This window comes from Chlorocebus sabaeus, chromosome 5 (genome assembly GCF_047675955.1).
Source record: "Chlorocebus sabaeus isolate Y175 chromosome 5, mChlSab1.0.hap1, whole genome shotgun sequence".
NCBI classification, from domain to species: domain Eukaryota; kingdom Metazoa; phylum Chordata; class Mammalia; order Primates; family Cercopithecidae; genus Chlorocebus; species Chlorocebus sabaeus.
In genome coordinates this window covers 53,674,452-53,698,229 of record NC_132908.1, presented here as the reverse complement: position 1 = coordinate 53,698,229, position 23,778 = coordinate 53,674,452, and the positions used below count along the sequence as shown (strand labels likewise).

Sequence of the window (23,778 nt, the reverse complement as noted above, 5' to 3'; positions counted from 1 at the left end):
GCTATGCAGAGGCTCTGGCTGCCAACTCAGTGCTCTTCCCAATCTGCCTCTGTGGCAGGTTCAGAGTCCTCATGGCTTTTCTGAATGGCTGACAGAGGGTTGTGATTGAGGGCATGTTGCTGCAGTCAACCTGCATGTATGCAAAAGCCAGCGACATCACTTACATATGAGTGACATAACCTGCCTCTGTTTCGGTTTCCTGCAGTGTAAAGAGGTAAAATACGCTCATGTGCCAAAAAAATGCCATATTGGCCATAGTGTACACAATGGTGGTCCTATAAGGTTATAATAAGGACATTTTACTATGCTTTTTTATGTTGAGCTATGTTTAGATACACAAATACTTACCATTGCATTACAATTGCCTCCAACATTCAGTAACATGCTGTAGAGCTTTGAACCCTAGGAGCAATAGGCCACACCATATAATCTATGTGTGTAGTAGGTCATCAACCTACCTAATCAACACTATGATGTCTGCACAAAGATGAAATTCCTTAAAGACGGGTTTATCAGAATTTACTCCCATTATTAAGTGATACATGAGTATAATAGGGATGGATTCAAAAAAGTAAATTATTTAGTGCATCTAAAGAACTTAGAATACTACCTTGTACATCACGAGTGCTCTATAACATTAGCTACAATTTCATTATTATCAATCATGGCTGCTAGGGCCGGAATGCTTGTGCCCTTCCAAAATTCATGTGTTGAAGTCCCAGTGTGTTGCTTTTAACACGTGATGCATTTGAGAGGTGACTACACTGAGAGGACAACACACTCATGAATGGGACTAGAGCCTTAATAAAAGAGGCCTGAAAGAGCTTATTTAACCCCTGCCACCATGTGAGGGCCCAGCAAGAAAGAGTCGTCTATGAAGAACGGGACCCTCACGAGACTCCAAATATGCTGGTGACTTGCCCTTATACCTCATGCCTCCAGAACTAACAGAAGCAAGCTTCTGGTATTATAAATTACCCAGTCTAAGTTATCTGGTTATAGCCTCCCAAACAGACTCAGATGATAGCATGGTTGACATTTTTACTTCAGGCAAAAAAAAGCCAGGCCTGGTGTCCCTCCCTGTGTGTCCTCTGTCTTACTCATCACTCACATGAGCACTGACCTGTGGCCCTGACAGGGTCCTGCACTCTTCCCACAATATAGAGATTCATGCCAGAAATATAAAACCATGAGCAAGACAGTCCCTGTCCCCATAACAGAAAGGGAAGGATGCCTGCCAGTTCTGCTACCACCTGCACCAATATGTGAGTTAAGGTTTCTGTTTCAAATGACTCCTATTCCCATAGATATATTTATATGAAAAGCAAGCTCCTAACCACTACTGGAAAAAGAATCAGTTTAATGTCCAGACAGAGAAGGTTGCCATCAAATTCTCCTTATTCATATCTCCTCTGCTTCTGCTGTACAGCATGCTAGTGTGTGGAACACTGAGGACAGTTACAACACAGTGGTAAGTATTTGTGTATCTACATGTAGTTAAACATAGAAAGGTACAGCACAATTACCTTATAACCCTATAGGACCACCTTCCTATATGTAGTGCATCTGTAACTAAAACATGCTTGTACAACACATGATGTATTATTATATTCTACCCCTTTTACAATCCAGGAAACTGAGCCACAGAGAGGTTGTTTCACCCAGGTATACAGGATGATATATCTGGGATTGGCACTCACACAGGCTGACCATAGGATAATGCCCTCGACCACAACCTTATGTCACCCTGCCATGTGACACATGAAGACACTAACTCTGGCACAGAGGCACAGTGGGAAGAACACTGAGCTGGCAGTCAGAGCCTCTGCATAGCTGCATGTCCTCTCTGGGCTTCAGTTTCCCAGCCTCAAATCAGGGGCACAATTGGGCTAACTAACCATGGGCCCTTCCAGCTCTGGAATGTGAGGGGCTGGGCTTAGCATCCATGGACAGCATGATCTTCCACTGTGGCGAGGGCATGAGGACACCCACAGCATAGATTCATTCATGCCTCTACTTCTGAACTGTGTGACCTTGGGAAGATTGCTTAACTCCTCTAGAAGACAGTACAACTCCTCTAGAAGACAGCACCATCTCACCAAACCCTGCACATTCACTGTGTCTCTGGTTTGTGTGACAATCAAATGACTTGAAGGTGGGATAGGCTTGTTCTCTGTCTGAATGCTGGAGCAGTGTCTGATCCTGAGAGCTGGTACAGGAGGTCATCCACATGCCCTTGAGACCAGAACAGCAAGACTCCAAACCCATCTCCAACTTCCAGTCCACATAATAGCTGTAGGCAGATGGGCCTTTCCCAAGGAACTTGATGGTAGCTAACAGGATTGTCTGTCTAGAAAGTCCACATGGAGAAATGATTATAATAACACTGTTCAGTAAGCCCTAGGCCACTAGTACCAAGCCACTGTGCCATTTAATCCCTGCATGGAAATAAAATCTCCTGTATACAGATGAGAAATGGAGGCTCAGAGAGGTTAAGCGACTTGTGCAGGCCACACAGCCCGTAAGGAGTGAAGTGGGCTGTGAACCCAGCTGTGTGACACCAAAGACTGCACTTGGCCCAGGCTCCCTTCTGAAATTCCCTCTTCACAAAGAGCACCTGCAGCCCATCTAAGGCTTGACTCCTGGGCCACCTGTCTCATCTTCCCTCTGATTGAACCACAAATAACAATCCCCTGAGCAGATAGCCGGAGGGACCAGCTGTCAGTAGCAATGATCAGTCCTCATCCTTCTCAATGCACACTACACCCCTTCAAACTGCAGAATATGCCGTCACCCCTGCAGAGGCCGAGTCAAATACTTCACCTGGGAGCCCCAGTTACTGTCTATAGTCAGCTTGCCAGGACAATCCTGGACACTTTGCTCCACCTCCCTATTCACTTCGCTGGCCTGGACTAACCCAGTGCTGGAATTTGAAGGAGACTACAGCCTGACCTTGGGAGAAACTTCCAAAGATTCAGAGCCGAGTTAGAACAAGGAGCTCTCAGGGGTAGCGAGAGTTCCATGAGTGACACGGGGCAGTTCAGGATGGATAGTTCTTTTCGGGCATGTCCAGGCCAGCACTGCTGAAGATGAGTGATCCACGCATGAGGGTCAGTCTGCACACCGTTCCCAGTGTGAAATACACCCCCTCGAACAGATATTCAATGTTTGTAAGTTCTTTTATTTTTCTGTTATTTATTTAAATATAATAATATATTTTGTTTTTCATATATTTATTGTTTTTCATATGTATTATTTTATTTTTATATATTTACATTAATAATTTGCCTATTGAGTATAAAAAGTAAATTTTGTTTTTATATTTCATACTAATTCATATTAGTTCATTTTGCCAAAGCTTAGGTCTGTTACAGATGCCCATACCATTACATCTCTTACATGTATAATGCTTTTTCTTTTTAAATTGAGATTCGCTCTTGTCATCCAGGCTGGAGTAGAGTGGTGCATTCTCAGTTCATTGCAACCACCACTTCCCAGGTTCAAGTGATTCTCCTGCTTCAGCCTCCGGAATAGCTGGGATTACAGGCACCTGACACCACTCATGGCTAATTTTTGTATTTTTAGTAGAGATGGGGGTTTCATCACATTGGCCAGGCTAGTCTTGAACTTCTGGCCTCAGGTGATCTACTCACCTTTGCCTCCCAAAGTGCTGGGATGACAGGTGTGAGCCACGATGCCCGGCCTACATGTGTAATGCTTTTACACTTTTTTAGCTGAGACAGGTAATGTGATTTGCCTTAAGGCACTCAGTGTTTAAGGTGACAGGATATGGTACCAGCATGCACGTGACTGGACTCTCAGTGCAGTCCCTCATCCCAGCTCTGTTGGGTGTCAGGTCCCTTTTGTCCAAGGCACACAAAATAAAACCAAGCCTAAATAAAGTCAACTTTTGTCATTATTTTATTTTTGAAAAACCAAATGTAGTAATGGGTCAGGGTTGTGCAGAAAGCCATTCTGGGTTCGTACACTTTCTACTTCTGGGAACAGAGCTTTCCCTACATCAGGAGCAGCAGCCGCACCTGTTAGATGTCCCTTTGCAGACACATCCTTGGGCACACTTGGCACAGCCCACAGGGCAGCAGGAGCAGCAGCCTGGGCAAGAAGGGGAGAGGGACAGGTCACAGCTGACTTGAACAGGCACCTCTCTGCCCCAACAGCGGGCCTGGCTCAAGCTCGCACCGAGACCCGGAGGAGCCTTCGTTCGGGTGGTGCGCTCTGTCAGGAGACAATGGTGGATGTTTGCAGTGAGAGCCTTCCTATGAAAAACTTGCTCAACCCCACTGAGCCAGGACAGGGCAGAAGACTGGACGGGCAGTGACTGGGACTGTGCGGACAAAGGAAGGACAATTCCCCAAGACCATACACTTCAGTGAGGCAAGTCCTCAAGAATCAGGTCTATGGTTGGCCAGCTGGTGCCTCTTGTGACCTCAGTTTCGCCATTGTTAAGAATGAAGATTGATTGGGAATCAACCATCTCTAATGTTCCTCCAGCTCTGATCCTGAATCTGTTTCAGGGGATGTGGGAAGCTAGTGATGAGCCTGGTCCTGCCTGCACAATCTGAGATCCCTCCTCTCACTCAGCCCAGCCCCGAGATTCTCAGGCAAGGCCCCGCATTCACTCTTCTTGCAGGAGGTTCATGTGCACTCTTTGCATGTGCAGGAGCCGGCACAGGTGCAGGACCCACCTGCAAGGAAGAGAAAAAGGCAGTGAGCAGTGAGTGTGGTGCAGGGTTAGGAGCAGGCCCTCAGCATCCTCCTGCTCAGTGCACGGGAAACCTGGTACCTTGTTCTGCTCAGGCACACGGAAGACCAGCCCCATCTTTTCTCCACACAGGCTCGGATGGGCAGGCGCCCTCCTAATTTTACTCCACAAGGCCTTCTGTCAGGAATCCCTTAGAGGCAATGCTCCCTGCCTCCCATCCACCTCAGGCAGCTCTAATGCTGGACAGAGCACTGGGTCCCAGTCCAGGACCCCACTGGCTATCTGGCTGACCTGGCAGTTTTGAGCCTCAGTCCTTTCACCTCAGAAATGGAAGGTGCTGGGATCCCATTACTGGGTATATACCCAAAGGATTATAAATCATGCTACCATAAAGACACATGCACACATATGTTTATTGCAGCACTATTCACAATAGTAAAGACTTGGAACCAACCCAAATGTCCATCAATGACAGACTGGATTAAGAAAATGTGGCACATATACACCATGGAATACTATGCAGCCATAAAAAAGAATGAGTTCATGTCCTTTGCTGGGACATGGATGAAGCTGGAAACTATCATTCTCAGCAAACTATCACAAGGACGGAAAACCAAACAACACATGTTGTCACTCATAGGTAGGAATTGAACAATGAGAACACTTGGACACAGGGCAGGGAACATTACACACCGGGGCCTGTCAGGGGGTGGGGGGCTGGAGGAGGGATAGCATTAGGAGAAATACCTAACGTAAATGATGAGTTGATGGGTGCAGCACACCAACATGGCACATGTATACCTACGTAACAAACCTGCACGTTATGCACATGTACCCTAGAACTTGAAGTATTAAAAAAAAAAGAGAAAGAAACAAAGAAATGGGAGGCACTGGGAAGATGGCAGCGTTCTAAGTGGTGATGAAGGCGCTTGACTGGGAAAAAGCACGAGAAGTGCAAAGTAAAGGATTTCACTTTAGGAAGAGCTACTATCCACCTCCCTTCTGCCCTGCGGACATTCTATTCTCTGGAATAAAAACGGAGACCCTAAGGCCCCGGAACCCTGTATCTCTTACTAGTGGAGCAGGAGCAATTGGGGTCCATGACCAGGCGAGGTGAAGCTGGAGTTCCAAGGGAGAGGCTAAGAAGCAGTGGGGTAGGTGTGAGACCTGGTGAATTCCAGGAACCGGTAGTTCAAATTATAGTTAGAGGAGGGGGCCGGGTGCAGAGCACCCCCTTCCCCACCCCCACGTGGAATCCGTGGCGCTTGCGGTCTTGGGTTGAGTTGTGCGCTGCAGGTGCAGCAGGCGGGTAGGCGGCACCATCCCCTGAGTGCAACCTGGTGGGCCCTCGGGGGCTGCCCCTTTGGGGCCTGCTCTTGCGGGAGGGGCTGTGCTGTTAGAGGTTGGCCGCGCCCCCGTCGTCCTGAGGGTCGTTTCCCATTCCCAGGTGGTTGCGCTATCCCCAACTTCCCTTCCTCCTTCCGCCCACCGTCTCCATCAGCTTTGCCGCTCCATTGGCTTCGAAGTGTCCGTGTGCAGCTCTATCATGAGCCACTATGGAGGTGACTTTTGCTTCTCCCTCGCCCTCCTCTCTCATTGTCTGTCCTTCTTCCCACCTAGGACGCTCAAACTCGTTTTCCCAGTACACAGAACGCAGCGACCACGGGTCAGCCTCTTTCTCTTCCTTCCATGCTCCTCCTCTGAGGTGATGGCGGGCACACTTGTCCTTGTCCTCCTTTACATATAATTCTCCGGGACTACCCCAGGCCTGCCGGCCACCCCACTGCAGGATGGCAGTTTTGAAAATGAGGGATGCCCTCCAAAGAGGATGACTTTAGGTGACATGCAGACCCTGCTTTCAATCAAGGAGAGAAGTGGATATTTCTCTTCGATGTTCTTGTCATGTAACACTTAGAATGTGCCAGGCCTTTTTAAATCATTCATTCTTTGAACACTCCCAACAATCCTAACGGGAAATACTATTTATGAACCCGTTTTACTAATCTGACAACTGTAGCAAGAAGTTTAAGTAACTTGCTCCACATCACAGAGCTGAAAACTTGTCATTGATTTGAGTCTAGCCAGCCTCTCAAGAGGTGTCCATGATCAAGCCTTCGTTTGGCCTAGGTTTGTTGTCAGCACTTCTCTATTGAGGGAATTTTTTTTTTTTTTTTTTTTTTTTTTTTTTTTTTTTGAGACGGAATCTCCCTGTATCGGCCAGGCTGGAGTGCAGTGGCTCGATGTGAGCTCACTGCAACCTTCGTCTCCCGGGCTCAAGCAATTCTCCTGCCTAAGCCTCCAGAGTAGCTGGGACTACAGGCGTGTGCCAAGATGCTGCTTTCTTCTGAGCTGGCTCCGGTGCAGGACCCACCTGCAAGGAAGAGAAAAAGGCAGTGAGCAGTGAGTGTGGTGCAGGGTTAGGAGCAGACCTTTAGCAGGCTCCTGCTCAGTGCACGGGAAACCTGGTACCTTGTTCTGCTCAGGCATACGGAAGCCCAGCCCCACCTTTTCTCCACACAAACTCGGATGGGCAGGAGCCCTCCTAATTTTACTTCACATGGTCTTACGTCAGGAATCCTTCCTGCCTCCCATCCACCTCAGGCAACTCTAATGCTGGACAGAGCACTGGGTCCCAGCCCAGGACCCTACTGGCGATCTGGGTGACCCGGAGGAGGGCAGTTTGAGCCTCAATCTTCTCGACTTAGAAAGGGGAGACGCTGGGAAAATGACAAAATTCTAAGTGGTGATGAAGGTGCTTGGCAGGGAGAAAGCACGAGAAGTGCAAAGTAAAGGAGGCCGCTTTAGGAAGAGCTCAAAATGCACCTCCCTCCTGCCCCGGGAACATTCTATCCTCTGGAATGAAAATGGAGATCCTAAGGCCCGGAAACCCCGCATCTCTTACCAGTGGAGTAGGAGCACTTGGGGTACATTTCGAGAGTTGCAGCTGAAGGTTCTAAGAGAGCGGCGCAGAAGGAGTGGAGCAGGTGGGAGGCGTGGTGGATTCTAGGAACCGGGAGCTCAATTTATAGTTAGAAGAGGGGGCCCGGTGCAGAGCATCCCCTCCCCCACCCCCAAGCGGAATCCCCTGCGCCTGCGGTCCTGGGTTGGGATGTGCGCAGCAGGCGAGTGGGGCGCACCATCCCTTGAATGCAGCCTGGTGGGCCCCGGGGGACGCCCCTTTGGTGCCCGCTCGCGGTAGGGGCTGTGCTCCTGGAGGTACGTGACATTCCCAGGTGGTAGCGTTTTCCCCATCGCCGCCCTGCACCTTCGTCATCAGCTTTGCCTCTCCCGGGTCCGTGTGCAGCTCCATCCTCGTGCTCACCTTCTTCATTGGCGGGAGCCAGGAGCAGAGAAAGTGAGCAGTGCGCAGATGTGCGGGCTGGCTGTGACTTTGGTTTCTTCCCCACCCTCCCCACCGCATTGCCTGTCGCTCTTCCCACCTAGGACCCTCAAACTCATTTCCCCTGTACACAGAACCTGGCACCCACGGGTCAGCCTCTCTCTTTTCCTTCCATGCTGTCATATAACATTTAGATTTCGCCAGGCCCCCTTAAATCATTGGTTCTTTGAACATTCCCAGCAATCCTAAAGGGAAATACTATTTATGAACCCACTTTACTAATCTGACAGCTATACCAAAAAGTTTAAGCAACTTGCTCAACATCAGAATGGAAAAGTTGCCACTGATTTGAATCTAGCCAACCTCTCAAGAGAAAGTGTCCATGATCAGGCCTTCCTTTGGCTCGGGTATGTCATCAGCATTTCCCTATTGCTGGAAATCTTTTAAATAATGTCAAGCCACAAGCTGAACCATGAGCTGTGACAAAAGCAATCTATAACTGTAATATATATACACAGACATACAACACACATTTATACTTCTTCTGACTACCTTCTATGTGTGGAATAAGACTGATTTTTCATTTTCGCTTCTGGAAAAGGGTTTGCTTTAAATGAAAATACATTTAGGAAAATATTAGTAATTTCAATATTGTATGTTAAGTAAAGTACAGTGACTGTGAGGGCAGAAATGATATTCTTTTTTATCTGACTTGAGGCATGGAATCATGCTTATAGGTTTATATCCCTAATGTTAGCGAATGCCCCTTTGATCACAGGACACATGTTCATGTAGTAGATGAGAATAACAGGATACACAAGTGAGCACATCTGGCCTGGCTGTTTTGTCTGTGGGTAAATAAATATGCCCCATGCGATGTATAATGAGAGAAAAAAAAGCAACAGTTGATGTTATACCTGACTCACTGTTTGCCAGGCACCATTCTAAGTTCTTCACATGAATTAAATCATTTAATTTTACAAGTCAGATATTATTATTCTCCAGTTGATGAGACTGACACACAGCGGTTGCGTCACACACAAAGTGGCAGAGGTGGGATTTGCACTCACGCAGGCTGACTGCAGCATCATGTCCTTACCCCGTGCTCTATGCCACCAAGTCAACACAAAGATGAGGACGCTGAACATCTGGCCGGGAGGCTGCTTTGGAAGCACGTTGAGTTGGCAGTCAGATGGCTGTGTATAGCCATGGCCTCTCTGGGCTTCAGTTCCTATCTCTCAAGTGAAGAGCAAAATTTGTTCATCTCCAAGGCCCCTTATAGCTTTGAACTAAGATGGGCAGGGTTTGGCATCCAGGGATGCCGTGATCTGCCAGCTGTAGGGAGGGCCAGAGGCCAGCCGTACCATAGGTTCATGCATCCTTTTCCTTCTCAGCTGTGTGGCATTGGGCAGGTTGCTTTATTCCTCTGAAAGATGATTCAAGCATGCCAGCCCCTGAATATTTTTTGTCCCTGTCCTGAAGCTTGTGACCTTCATTTAACAGGTTGCATGAAGGTTAAATGACATGAAGGATGGGAAAGGACTTTATGTGTGTTCAAATGTTGGGGCAGCATCTTATCACAGAGGACTTTCTGCAGGAGGACATCCACACTCCTCCTGGCACTGGATCAGCTGGGGATGCAACCCCTCCACAGCATTCCATCCACAGCAATGCTTCCAAACCAATGAGAACTTCTCCAGGGACAAGGTAGAGTTAATGGTATCTTATTCCAAGAAAGCCAGTGCAGAGATAATGATCATAATCACCTTTGTTTATTAAAACCTAGGCAGCAGCCAGGCCACTCTCTCATTTTCTTTTTCTTTTCCTTTTTTTTTTTTTTTTTTTTTTTTTTTTTTTTGAGACAGAGTCTCGTTCTGTTGCATAGCCTGCAGTGCAGTGGCACAATCTTGGCTCACTGCAGCCTCTATATCCTGGACTTAAGCCATCTTCCCATCTCAGCCTTCAGAGTAGCTCAGAAAGACACAGGCCACCAGAGCCATATAATTTTGTATTTTTTGTAGAGACGGGGTTTCTCCATGTTGCCCAGGCTGGTCTCAAACTCCTGGGCTCAAACAACCTTCCCACCTCTGCCTCCCAAAGTGCTGGTATTACAGGCATGATGAGCCACTGTGCCCGGCCCACCCTCTCATTTAATCCCTGCATTGAGAATAATCTCCTTTCTACAAATGAGGCAATGGATGCTCAGAGAGTTTGGGTGAGTTGCCCAAACCACTCAGCCAGTAAGTGGTGGAGTGGGCTGTGAACTAGGACTGCCTGACAACAAAACCCACGCCCTAGGCGCAGTCTGCCTTCTGAAATCGCTTCACGGGGAAGCAGCAGGTAAGTGTGGTCCTGACTTCTAGGCAAGGAGACTCATCTTCCTCTTTGATTGAACATCAAATAGTATTCCCTCCCCAAATGGACGGACTAACTTGTCATTAACAAAAAATCCAGGACTCTTTCCTTCCTAAGGAACATCACCATGCTCAGCCAGCTGCACAATCTGCCATAGCTGTGTTCTGAGAACTTCTGTAAATAAAGTAATTAATTCTGTAAATAAAGTATTAGTAATTATGAGTGTCCACTTCCCCCTTCTCTGTGCAGGGCCAGCCCTCAGAGCTCCTTTCCCACTTAGAGCAGAGGAAGAGAAGACCCATGTCCTCTCCCTTCATGCTAGGAAAAACAAGCACCCTCCTATTTATACTCCAAAGGAAAGTCCCACTCTAGACACGGCCCGGGAAGACTGCGACTTCGATTTTCTGTCCTGAACCCCGAAGAGGCAATGTCCCCTCCCTTGCAATGTATCCTATCCAATCCGGTTGCTCAGAGTCAGGTTAGAGAATTGGGGCTCAGCCAGCAGCCCTGTGACCAACGGGGTGACGTGGAGCAGGACTGCCTTGAGCCTCAGGACCCTCAACTCTGACACAGAGGCACAGGGAGGAGGAAAATGCTCTCAGGAGCTTGGCCAAGAAGAAAGCACTGGACCAATAAAGGAGTCCCCCTCACCTCAGATCGCAAAATGCGAACTCCTCAAGCCCTGGGACACTCTCCGTGGTGTCTGGGGATTTGGCATCCCAAGACACAGAACCCGGGCGCCCCTTACCAGCGGCGCAGGAGCAGTTGGGGTCCATTGCAACTCGAGGCGAGACTGGAGTTCCCAAGGGAGAAGGGAAGAGGCAGTGGTGGAAGTGGAAGGCGTGGTGGAGCCCAACAGCCAGAGGCTGCTTTTGTAGTCAGGTCAGTGGGTCGGGCGCAAACGCCCCTCCCCGCCCTTGCACCCGCCCCGCTGAGTCCATACCGCGCGCGTTCCTGGGCTGGGCTGTGAGCAGGAAATGGGCCAAGCGCAAGGTCCCTGGAGCGCAGCTGGGTGCACAACGTGGGACTGCCCCTTTCGCACCGGCTGGCGAGGGAGGCGCTGTGCCCCCAGTGCGCGGCTTCTCTCACCCAGCCGGGCCTTCCCAGCTTCCCTGAGGTTGCCTGCTACATCCGCCCATTGGCGTTCCACCTACCCAAGTATTCTGGCTTTCCCCCAAACTTCACCAACGCCGAGGTCTCTAGTCAATTGCTAAGCCTTTCCTGGAGTCGAGGGTAACCCCAGTCTTGTGCTCCACTTTCTGGATCTCCCAAAGCAAGGAACAAGGTAAGGGACTAGTGTGCAAAGGGTAGGCCAAGGGTGCTAACTTCACATCTCTGGCCTTGTCCTCCCTGTCCCGGTTCCTACTTCAGTGCTTTGGCCACGTTTCTCCTGTGCACAGCAACATAGAAGACACAGGGCTCTGCCTCTCTCTCTTCCATTCTCCACTCTTGAGGGGCTGAATGGGCACCTTTGTCCAGGTCCTCCTTTGCATAAATCTCTCCAGGGTCTCCCCACAGCCTAGCCAGGTACCCCACTACAGGATGGCAGTTTTGAAAGTGTGGGATGTCCCTAGAAGAGGGATCATTGAAGGTGATATGAAGATCCTGCATTAAATTAGAAAGCAAGAGAGCTGGTTATTTTTCCTTTCATGTTCCTATTACTCTACATTACATGGGTCTGTGTTTGGTCTTGTTTAGTCACTTTCTGTCTTTGAACTCTCACAGCAACCATAAAGAGACATGTGTTCTATTTATGAACCCGTATTCCTAATCTGGACAATGACAATACAAGGAGTTCAAGCCACTAGCCCAGGGTCAGAGGGCTGGGAAGTGGCACTGCTGGGTGTGAATCCTGTCAGCTTCTTAAGGGAGAGAGGTCAGTGATGAAGTTTCCCTATGGCCTAGGTATGTTTATCTCTTCACTAATTGAAATCTTTCAACAAAACCAAGCATCAAGGTCAGTCCTGGAAGCAAAACAGAGACATAGAGGGATATGAATAAGTATACTTTGATGGGAGGGAGACAGGGCCCTGTGTCTTCCATGTTGCTGTGCACAGGAGAAACGTGGTGGAAGAACTGAGGTAGGGACCGGAACAGGGACAGGCAATGCCAGAGATCCGAAGGTCGCATCCTCTGCCTATACTACGCACACTACTCTCTTGCTATGCTCCCTCCTCCAGACAGTTGAACAAGAGACGGCTGTTGCATTGGGACTCCAGGAAAGCCTTAGCCGTCGTGAAGGGAGTGGGCAGGCCCGGGGGTGTGGGGCGCAGGTCACGATCTCGGGGCACGCGGAATGCCAAGGAGCGGGAGTAGCAGGTAATCTCGGGGAACTGGGAAGGCCCAGCAGGGTGAGAGAAGCAGCTCATCCAGGTGCATAGCGCCTCCCGCGCGAGCCGCTGCGAAAGGGGCGGCCAGGCGGTGCACACCGACCGCTTGCGCTCAGGGTGCTTTGCGCCCGGCCCTTCTGCTGCACACCGCCTGGTCCTGCAGGACCGCAGGCGGCTGGGACTCAGCAGGGTGAGTGCAAGGGCGGGGCGGGGTCTCTGCTCCCGATCCCCTCCCCTGACTATAAAAAGAATCACTGACTGTGGAGCCGCACCACGCCTTCCACCTGCTCCACCGCCTCTTTACTTCTCGCTTAGGAACTCCAGTCTCACCTCTGCTTACAATGGACCCCAACTGTTCCTGCGCCGCTGGTAAGGGGCGCCTGGGTTCTGTCTTGGGATGCCAAATTCCCATACACCATGGAGAGTGTCCCTGGGTTTGAGGAGGTCGCATTTTGCAATCTGAGGTGAAGGGGACTCCTTTACTTCATCCGGTGCTTTCCTCTTGCCGAAGCTCCTGAGAGCTTTGCCCTCTTCCCTGTGCCTCTGTGTCAGAATTGAGGGTCTTGAGGCTTAAGACTGTCCTGCTCCACATCACCCCATTGGTTACGAGGCTGCTGGCTGGGCCCCAATTATCTAACCAGGCTCTGAGCATCTGGATTGGATGGAAGGCAAGGGACATTGCCTCTTCGGGGTTCAGGACAGAATGTGGAAGTCGGAGTCTTCCCAGGCTGTGCCTGAAGCCTGGGACTTACTTTGGAATACAAATGGAGGGTGCTTGGTTTTCCCAGCATGAATGGAGAGGACATTGGGCCTGTCTTCCTCTGCTGAGTGGGAAAGGAGCTCTGAGGGCTGACCCTGCACAGAGGAGGGGGCACTGGACACTCATTGACCCACTGCTGTACCTTTTGCATCTCATTCACCACTCACTGGCTTTTTCTCTTCTTTGCAGGTGGCTCCTGCGCCTGCGCCGGCTCCTGCAAGTGCAAAGAGTGCAAATGCACCTCCTGCAAGAAGAGTGAGTGCGGGGCCATCTCCAGGAATCTGGGGCTGTGGCTAAGGTTGGAAGGGAACCCAAGGATGGCCCTGAATGCCTGCTTCTGGGGAACTGGCCTTCACTTGTCCCTGTAGGCCTTCCTCTGGCCCCGAAAGGCAGCAGCACTGTCTTTCCAGTCTTCTGCTCTGTCCAGGGTTCCTGTGGGGCTGGGCAGTCTCTCACAGGAAGACTCACTCCAACATCCACCAGTTGTCTCCTGACAAAGCCGTGTCATCTTGAACTAAGGATCCTCGGGGGCTGGGGTCTGAGCTCGAGTTAGGCCTGCTGTTGGGACAGGGAGCTCCCTGGTCAAGTCTGCTGCGACCTCTGTCTCCCTTTTTCCCCAGGCTGCTGCTCCTGCTGCCCCCTGGGCTGTGCCAAGTGTGCCCAGGGCTGTATCTGCAAAGAGGCGTCAGAGAACTGCAGCTGCTGTGTCTGATGTCGGGACTGCCCTGCTGTCAGATGAAAACAGAATGACACGTGAAATCCAGGATTTTGTTTTCTACAACCGCGACCCATTGGCTACATTCCTTTTGTCTGTGAAATATACGAATAATAATTAAACACAGACTTGATTCTGGTTCTGATTCCTGTTGTATTTTTTGGAATAAGGGACTGGGGTGGGAGATTGAACTGGGAGTTTAGAGACCGGGCTCTGGATGGAAATGTGAGCCTCTAACAGTCTGAGTGCCTTCAGGCAAGCCCAGTTACATCACAGACCTCCATCTTCTGTAAAATGCACCTGCACTGTGCCGGATCATGCTTCCATATGAGCATGGAGACATACGCGATCAGCTCCAATCATGTTAAATGTGGCACAGAGACTTCTCCATTCCTCGTGTTTATTCTCAGGTTTCCCTGACCAAGTTCAGTTCCTCAGCAGATTTTAGGTTTGGAAGTGACCACAGTGGGTGGATTCCAATGCCTGAGTTGCTTGAAGCCTACACGGGGCTTCTCAGACTCCATGGCGAAGAGACAGTTTTCATTTTCTATCCATCCCAGATCTAAACCTCTGTAAATAAAGTAATATTAATTATGAAGATAACGAAACACAAAATATAGAACCCACTTGTTACATTTTACACACAAAATAACTCAATAAATACACAAATAACAGAAAAATGGAAGATTTACAAACTCTGCACATACGTTCATGGATGATTTGCATTGCAAACTGGAAACAGCAGACTGGCCCCACTGTGGACCACACACCTTCAGCAGCACAGGCCAGGACATTCTCATGAGGAAGCATCAGGCTTGGCCTAGCCAGCGTCACAGACAGCACACTCAGGACACTCGCTGAACCCTGAGAGCTCCCTGTTGGAACTTGGCTCTGAATCTTTGGAAATTCCTCCCAAGTTCAGGCTGAGTTTGTTCCTCTTTCAAGTTCCATTCCTTGACTACTTCAAACCAGCATATTCCCAGCAAGATGTATTTTCAAGGCACACAAAGAAAACCAGAGCCAACATTAAGTCAACAATTTTATTATCATTCACATATTTCATAAAAAATAATACAGTAAGTGGGTCAGGGTTGTATGGGAAAAAATTCCATGTTTGTGCAGGTTGCTTTTTCTACATCTTCCAGCAGGGCCTTCCCAACATCAGTCGCAGCAGTTGCACTTCTCTGATGCCCCTTTACAGACACAGCCCTGGGCACACCTGGCACAGCTCACGGGGCAGCAGGAGCAGCGGCCTGGGGAACAAGGGAGAGTGAGAGGTCAGACCAGACTTCACCAGGGAATTCCCTGCCCTCAAACAGGCCTGGCTCAAGCTCTGTCCCCAGCCCCAGAGGACACTTAGTTCAGGATGGCATGCACTGTTGGAGATGGGCGATAAGTGGCGGATCTTTCGAGTGAGGGTCTTCTGTGAAAAGCTTCTTATCCACATCTGAGCCCCAGACCTGGCAGAAGCCTGGAGAGGCAGTGACTGGGGTTATCAAGGGCAAAGGAAGGCTGGCTCCCCAAAACCATACACTTAGGTGAGGAAAGTCCTTAGGTGTCATGTCTGTGCTTGGCAGGCTGGTGCACTCTGCACTCTCTTGGCCTTAGTTTGTCTATTTTAAGAATGAAATTTGGGAATCAATCATGTCTAAAGATCTGGCTCTGATCCTGAATCAGTTGCTAGGGAAGGGGAGATGGGAAATTGACCACTGGCCTACTCCTGCCTGCTGAGCTCTGGGTTCCTGCCTCTGACTTGGCTCAGCCCCAGATTCCTGGAGATGGCCCCGAACTCACTCTTCTTGCAGGAGGTGCATTTGCACTCCTTGCACTTGCAGGAGCCAGAGCAGGTGCAGGAGCCACCTGCAAGGAAGAGGAAAAAATTAGTGAATTTGATGCAGAAGATAACAGCAGTTGGTCAACAAATACTCCCAACTGAGTGCATTGCCAGGCCTGATAGATAGATAGCTCCTGTTGGACTCAGGGCACCATGAAGCCTGACCTTACTTCTATCCCTAGAGGTTAGGATGGGCTTTATGTCCTTAATCCTGAAAAGGCAACAACCCCTGACTAACCCCTGTCTCCCATCCATCCCAGGAACTGCACAGAGTACTGGGGCTCAGCCTAGCAGCCCCTGACTACCTGGGTGACATGAAGCAGGAGAATTATGAGCCTGAGTCCTCTCGCCTCTGAAATGGGAGGTATTAGAATAGGAATGTTCTAGGGGTGATGAAGGCGCTGAGAGGAAAAGCACTAGATCAATGAAGTGAATGGCTCCACTTAGCTAGAACTCAAAAAACACCTCTATTCTTAGGGACGTCTATCCTGTATTGGGGAAATAGGTACCCTAAGAACCAGAAAGCCAGTATCCCTTACCAGTGGCACAGGAGCAGTTGGGGTTCATTTCGAGCCGCGGTGAGGCTGGAGATCCCAAGCAAGAAGTTGAGAGGCTATAGGGAGCATGTGCAAGGCGTGATGGAGCCCCACAGTCAGCAACTGCTTTTATATTAAGGGGAAAAGGGCCGGGCGGAAAGGCCCCGCCCCAAGCTTGCACCGGCCCTGCTAAGTCCGCCCCGCCAGCGGTCCTGGACTGGGCTGTGCGCAGCATAAGGGCCAGGCGCACAGTTCCCTGAGTTCTGCTCAGTGCGGACCGCGGGACCAACCCAACTCTTTGGCGCCCGCTCACGCTGCAATGGCTGTCCGCCCGGGGTAGGCGGCGTACCCGAGGTCCTGGCTACCTTTCCCAGTTTCCTCGTGGTTGCCTTTCACTCTAGTCCCCGTGCATTCCAGGAACCCAGCCTTGGCGTCTAGGTAGTCTCCACCGCACCCCTCACACCGTTTTCAGCTATGCCTGTCCCGAAGTCTGTGCAGCCACAGCCTCGTGCTCCGGTCCCCGAATTGGCTGAGTGCGGAGCCGGGAGCGTGAGGTAGAGAGCGAGCTGTGTGCAGAGCACCCGCCACCGATATGACTTTCATTTCTCTTCGCCCTCGCCTTGTCTGTACCTGTCCACACCTAGGTTCCTGGGACCCGCTCCTCCGTATACAGCAACAAGTGGAATACGGGTCGGCCTCTCTCTCAGGTCCACTCGCCTCGCCTGAGAGGATGTGGGGCACGGTGCCTGGCTCTTTTAAACAGCCAGCTCTAGAGTGACCTGCCAGAGTGAGAGATCACTCTTCACCATGGGATGGCACCAAACCGTTCTTTAGGGATCTGTCCTCACGACCCAAGCTCCCACCAGGCTCCACCTGCAATATTGGAAGTCAGATTTCAGCATGAGATTTGGCAGTGACAAGACATCCAAATCATAGCACCCTTGTAGGATTCAAGGATCTGAGGAGTTGAGTGCCAGCATTGTAGCCACTTTTAAGCCTCAAATCCAATGTGGATCTGAGGTTGGGCAGGAAAATCAGAAAATAAAAATGAGGGATGCAGTTTCTGTGCTACATTTGGCATGAGACTGGAAGCGATCGTGTGTGGTCCCCACCCATATGGTGTGCACAGTGCAATCCCATTTTACAGAAGTGTGAACTCAGTGAAGTAACCTGGCTGGCCTGAAAGTCTTCACAATGTTAGTGGCTCACATTTCCATCCAGAGTCTGGTATCTAAACTCGCGGTTTAACCCCCTCCCCATTCCATTTTTTCCAAAACACGCAAAGAAGACCAGAGTAAGATTCAAGTCAAAATTCTTTTATTGCCATTCACATATTTAGTATAAAAAGAAATGCAGAAAATGGCTCAGGGTTATATTAAAAACAACAAAAACCTCCAGGTTGTGCAGGTCTGCTCCCTATTTACATCTGGGAGCAGAGCTGTCCCCACATCAGGCACAGCAGCTGCACTTCTCCAACGTCCCTTTGCAGACGCAGCCCTGGGCACACTTGGCACAGCCCACGGGGCAGCAGGAGCAGCAGCCTGGAGAAGAAGGGGAGAGTGAGAGGTGGCAGTAGACTGGACCAGGCACCTCCCTGACCCAATAGCAAGCCTGGCTCGAGCTCAGACGCCAGACCCAGAGGATGCTTTTTTTTTTTCTGGCACAGCTCTGTTCTGAAACCATAGGGGGTACAGTTGGGGTTTGTGTCCCAAGAGATAAAAGCTTCCCTGCCCCATCTGAACTCAGGGCAGAAAGCCTGGAGGGGGAATGAAACAGCAATGAGGGCAAAGAAATCCCAGTTCCCCAGAAGGATGCACTCACTGTCAGCCTTGGGTTCCCTCCCAACCTTAGCCACAGCCCCAGATTCCTGGAGATGGCCCCTCACTCACTCTTCTTGCAGGAGGTGCATTTGCACTCTTTGCACTTGCAGGAGCCAGCACAGGCGCAGGAGACACCTGTAAGGAAGAGAAAAAGGCAGTGGGCAGTGAGTGAGATGCAGAAGGTACAGCAGGGGGTCAATGAGTCTCCAGTGCCCCCTCCTCTGTGCAAGGCCAGCCCTCAAAGCTCCTTCCCCACTCAGGACAGAGGAACAGAAGCCCCATGTCCTCCTCCCTCACGCTGGGAAGGGCAAGCACCCTCCTGTTTCACCCCACCGGGAAGGTCCCTGCTGCACACCCCACCCAGAAATACTGAGATTGCGAGCCACAACCTTCTGTCCCGGAATCCTGAAGACTCTATGCGTCTAGCCCCCTCTCCACTCTGATTGCTCAGAGCCTAGAGAACACGGGGGCCCAGCTAGCAGGACCCTGACCAACTGGATGACATGGAGCAGGACTGCCCTGCGCCTCAGTATCCTTAACTCTGACTTAGAGGCCCAGGGAGGAGGGCAGTGCTCTCAGGGGCGTGATCAGGTAGAAAGCACCTAAGGAAGTAAAGGAGCCCCCTTTGGCTCCGAACCTAAAATGCGACCTCCTCAAACCCAGAGACCCTCTGTACTGGGGCTGGAAAATGGGAAACCCGGGGCGCAGAGTCGGGCTTCTCTTACCAGTGGCGCAGGAGCAGTTGGGGTCCATTTCGAGCCGCGGTAAGGCTGGAGATCTCAGGAGAGAAATGGAGAGACTGCAAGGCGCACGCGGACGGCGTGGTGGAGCGCCACAGACTACAGCTGCTTTTAGGCTCACGGGAGGGGGCCGGGCGCAGAGGCCCTGTCCCGCGCTTGCACCCGCCCTTCTGGGTTCGCGCAGCCCGCGGTCCTGGGCTGGACTGTGCGCAGCAGTAGGGCCGGGGGCACCATCTCTTCCGCTGGGACGCGCGGCGAGACCGCTCCTTTGTCGCCCGTTCGCACGGGAGGCGCTGTGCGTCCGGCGGTACGGGGTGTCCCCTAGGTCCTGGCAGCCTTTCCCAGTTTCCGCGAAGTTGCCTTCCACCCTCCTCCCCGCGCTTTCCGGGACCCCAGCTTTGGCGTTGCGGGCGTCTCCACCCCACCTCTCGCCCCGCCGTTTTCAGCTGGGCCTGTCTCGGAGTCTGGGTGCAGCCCTCCTGTTCCCGTCCCGGGACTGGCTGAGTACGGAGCGGGGAGCTGGCGGTAGCCAGGGAGTTGTGTGTAGAGCACCCGCCACCGATGTGGCTTTCTTTTCTCCTCGCCTCCCGCCTTGCCTCTCCCCTTGCACACCTAGGTCCCTCAGACCCGCTCCTCCGTACACAGCAACACGGGGAACACGGGTTGTCCTCTATCTCTCCCGTCCATTCTCCTCGCCTGAGAGGATGTGGGGGCACATTTGTCCAGGTCCTCCTTTGCAGATAAGTCTCCATGCTCCCCACAGTCTAGCTGGCCACCCCCACTGCCGGCTGGCAGTTCTGGACATGTGGGATGTCCCCAAAGAGAGATGACTTCAGATGATATGCAGACCCTTCTTTAAATTAAAAAGCAAGATGGGGAAGGTGGCGGGAAGCTGTAGTGGCAGCTACTTAGGAGGCTGAGGCGGGAGGATCACCTGAGCCCAGGAGTTTGAGTCCAGCCTAGTCCACACAGGGAGTCAATGTCTCTAAAATAATAAAATTAAAAAGCAAGACATCCAGTTATTTCTCTTCAGTATAACTGACTATTGTATGACATTGGGTCTACACCAGTCCCTTTCTAATCACTTTCATTCTTTGAATCCTCACAGCAATCTTAAAGGGAAATACTAGTTATGAACCCGTTTTGCTAATCACGGGACTACAAAGGAAATGTCCAAGTAACTGACTGGTAGTCACAGAGGTAAACAGTTGTGCACTGATTTAAATCCAGCCAGCCTCTTAAAGGAAAGTGCCTATGATCTAGCCTTCCTTTGGCCCAGGTATGTGGTCAATACTTCTCTATTGCTGGAAATCTTCTAAACAACAGGGGACAGGCACCTTGGCGCCCACCTGTAATCCCAGCACTTAGGAAGGCCGAGGCGGATGAATCACCTGAGATCAGGAGTTCGAGACCAGCCTGGCTAACATAGCGAAACCCTGTCTCCACTAAAAATACAAAAATTATCCTGGCATGGTAGCGGTCACCTGTAATCCCAGCTACTGGGGAGGCTTAGGCAGGAAAATCGCTTCAACCTGGGAGGCAGAAGTGGCAGGTTGGGCCATTGTACTCCAGCTGGCTGACTGGGGTAAAACTCTGTATCAAAAACAAACAAACAAACAAAAAACCCAAAAACCCTCAAATAAACAACAGGAAGCTACCAGCTTTATGAAGGACAGTGGCAAAAGCAATCCATAAGTGTAACACGCACATACTTATACACACACACAAAAAAATTTGGGGCTATCTTTCATATGTGAGACAAGACTGAATTTCATTTTCTCAGGTTGAAAATAATTTGCTTTTCTTAAAAATATGTTTAATAAGTATTGATCATTTCAACGTAAAGTATTAACTAAAAGATGGTGCAGGTGGTAACAGAAAGGGCGGTCATTCTTCTGTATCTGATATGAAGCGAAGAATCTTCCTCATGGCTTTATAACCCTAGTGTTGATTACAATTTTGTGGGAACACTGAATGGCTCTCTTTAGACCACAGGACATACTCGTGTGGTAGATGAGAATAACAAGATACACAGCTGAGCACCTCCAGACCTTTGTGTACAAATAAATAAATATCACCTCTGCTCCATAAAATGAACAAAAAAAGCAATAGCTAATATTGTAGATCACCCACCCCTTGTACCATTCTAAGTTCCTTATATGTATTAAATCCTTTAATCCTATAAGCCAGAGGTTAGTCTTATACCTCTTGTACAGTGGAGGAGACTGAACCACAGAGAAGTTGTGCCATGCAGCTAAAGGTAACAGAGGTGGGATTTGCACTTATCCATGCTGACGGCAGCATCATACACTCACCCACCACCCTCTGCAAGTCACATGAAAGATAAGGACACCGAAAATCTAGCACAGAGGCAGCAATAGTAGGTGCACTCTGTGTACAGTCAAGCACAGCTCTGTGGCCTCTCTGGGCTTCACTTCTCATCTGTCAAGCCAAGAGCAACATTCATCCATCCCAAACAGTCTTTGTATCTTTGAACTGAGATAGGCAAGATTTAGCATCCAGTGGCATCATAATCTACCAGCCGTGGCCAGGGCCACAGGCCAGGTGTAGCATAGGTTCATTCATCCCTTTACATCTGAGCTATGTGACGTTGGGTAGGTTACTTAACTAATCTGGAAAACAACATAAGCACTCCAGGCCCTGCATATTTGCTGTCCCAGTCTAGAGGCCTGTGGCTCTCGTTCCTGAGGTCATGTGATCAGATGACATGAAGGATGGGAACAGATTTTATGTCTGCTCAAAGGTGGGGGCAGCATCTTATTGAAAAGCACTTTCCGCAGAAGGTCGTCCACACTGCTGGCAGGGTCAGCCAGGTTGCAGTCCCATTCCTAGCATCCAATTCACAGCAGTGCTTTCAAACCCATAAGGTTTCTCTTAGCTTTGGGATTTAACAGGCTTCATTCTCTAAAAAAGGCAGTGTAGAGAGAATGATCATCATTGCTACTGTTTATTAAACCCTAGCCAGGGGCCAGATTATGCTGTCATGTAATCCCTGCATTGAGATATAATCTGCTTTCTACAAATAAGGATCTGGAGGCTCAGAGAGTTTCAGTGATGCACTCAGGCCACACAGACAGTACATGGTGAGGTGGGCTATGAACCAGGACTGCCTGACCCCAAAACCCGTGCCCTAGGGGCAGGCTGCCTTCTGAAGTCTCCTCTTCACAGGGAAGCAGTGGGCAAGCGTGGTCCTGACCTCCAGGACAGAAGGATCATCTTCCTCTTTGATTGAACATCAAATAGCGTTCCCTCCACATAGCCAGGGAAACTGATTGTTGGCTTTAATTACAAGTCAGCCAGGGCCTCGCTTCTTCCTACTGAGCACCACCACACCCTCCAAACTGCAGAATCCACTGTCATTCCTGCATGGGCAGGCATGAAGCATTTCATGTGGAACCCATGATCACACACACTTCATTTTGCCAGGAACATGCCAGGCATGTCTTTCCATATTCCCAGTCACTTTACTGGTCAGAAGTAGTCAAGGGCTAAAATTTGAAAGAAGGACAAATTCAGCCTGAGTTTGGGAGGAATTTCCAAAGATTCAGAACCAAGTCACAACAGGGAGCTCTCAGGGGTCAGCGAGTGTCCTGTCAGTGACACTGGGCAGACCAAGCCTGATGGTTCCTTGTGGGGATGTGCTGGGCAGTGCTGCTCAAGGTGTGAGAGCCACACACTGGGGCCAGTTTGCTGTTTGCTTTCTTTTCTTGTTTTGGGACAGAGTCTCGGTTGCCCAGGCTGGGCTGCAGTGGCACAATCGTAGTGTACCACAACCTCCGCCTCCGTGGTTCAAGCAACTCTTATGCCTCAGCCTCCAGAGTGGCTGGGTTTACAGATGCATGCCATCATGCCCGATTTATTTTTTGTATTTTTAGTAAAGATGACGTTTCATCATGTTGCCCAGACTGGTCTTTAACTGCTAAGCTCAAGTTATCCACCTACCTTGGCCTCCCAAAGTGCTGGGTTTACAGGCCTGAGCCACTACACCTGGTCTAGTGTGCTATTTCCGGTCTGCAATGCACATCATCATATGTTCAAAGTTTGTACATCTTTCATTTTCCTATTATTTCTTTATGGATTTATTGAATTTTTTTCCCATTGGATCTAAAAAATGGGTTTTGTTTTTGGTGTTTTATTTCATTATCTCCATAATCAATACTATTATATTTACCAAGATTTAGGTCTGTGATGGACAGGAAATAAAAACTGTCCTTCACCAAAGTGTTTGAAAAGCCCCATTGTGCTAGCCTGTTTGCATTGCTCTAATGGAATCCCTGAGACTAGGTAATTTATAAAGAAAAGAAGTTTGTTTTGATTTCTGCTTCTGCAGGCTGTGCAGAGTGTGGTGCAGGCATCTGCCTTTGATGAGGGCCGCAGGAAGCCTGCAATCCTGGCAGAAGACCAAAGGGGAGCAGGTACATCACATGGAGAGACAGGGAGCAAGAGGGAGCAGGGGACAGTGCCTGGCTCTTTTAAACAGCCAGCTCTGGAGTGACCTACCAGAGTAAGAGATGACACTTCACTATGGGATGGCACCAAGCCATTCTTTAGGGATCTGTCCTCATGACCTCAAAAGCTCCCACTTGGCCTCACCTGCAATATTG

The 23,778-nt window shown here is 50.0% G+C and overlaps 4 protein-coding genes and 1 pseudogene across 4 annotated transcripts in view; 1 reads left to right on the top strand and 4 right to left on the bottom strand.

The window, feature by feature from the left end:
- Positions 1-11,291, bottom strand: part of LOC103233034 (metallothionein-2-like) — a 46,383-nt gene extending 35,092 nt beyond the window's left edge. Inside the window, exon 1 of the mRNA XM_073015398.1 lies at positions 11,167-11,291. Within this exon, the coding sequence (XP_072871499.1) occupies positions 11,167-11,194 (28 nt within the window). The 5' untranslated portion in view covers positions 11,195-11,291. The remainder of the gene's footprint in view (positions 1-11,166) is intronic.
- LOC103233039 (metallothionein-1E-like) lies at positions 4,022-5,936 on the bottom strand (annotated as a pseudogene).
- A 1,727-nt stretch (positions 11,292-13,018) lies between the features above and the next one.
- LOC103233040 (metallothionein-1H-like) lies at positions 13,019-14,356 on the top strand. Its single transcript, XM_007993374.3, has 3 exons — positions 13,019-13,117; positions 13,698-13,763; positions 14,129-14,356. Exons 1-3 carry the CDS (start codon positions 13,090-13,092, stop codon positions 14,218-14,220), a joined length of 186 nt encoding a protein of 61 aa, XP_007991565.2. The 5' UTR covers positions 13,019-13,089; the 3' UTR covers positions 14,221-14,356.
- Positions 14,357-15,252: 896 nt separating this feature from the next.
- Positions 15,253-16,761, bottom strand: LOC103233041 (metallothionein-1E-like). The gene is made up of 3 exons (XM_007993375.3): positions 16,597-16,761; positions 16,018-16,083; positions 15,253-15,476 (listed from the first exon to the last, which is right to left on the bottom strand). Exons 1-3 carry the CDS (start codon positions 16,622-16,624, stop codon positions 15,385-15,387), a joined length of 186 nt encoding a protein of 61 aa, XP_007991566.2. The 5' UTR covers positions 16,625-16,761; the 3' UTR covers positions 15,253-15,384.
- Positions 16,762-17,970: 1,209 nt separating this feature from the next.
- Positions 17,971-19,267, bottom strand: LOC103233042 (metallothionein-1E-like). Its single transcript, XM_007993378.3, has 3 exons — positions 19,139-19,267; positions 18,483-18,548; positions 17,971-18,134 (listed from the first exon to the last, which is right to left on the bottom strand). Exons 1-3 carry the CDS (start codon positions 19,164-19,166, stop codon positions 18,043-18,045), a joined length of 186 nt encoding a protein of 61 aa, XP_007991569.2. The 5' UTR covers positions 19,167-19,267; the 3' UTR covers positions 17,971-18,042.
- Positions 19,268-23,778: the final 4,511 nt, after the last annotated feature.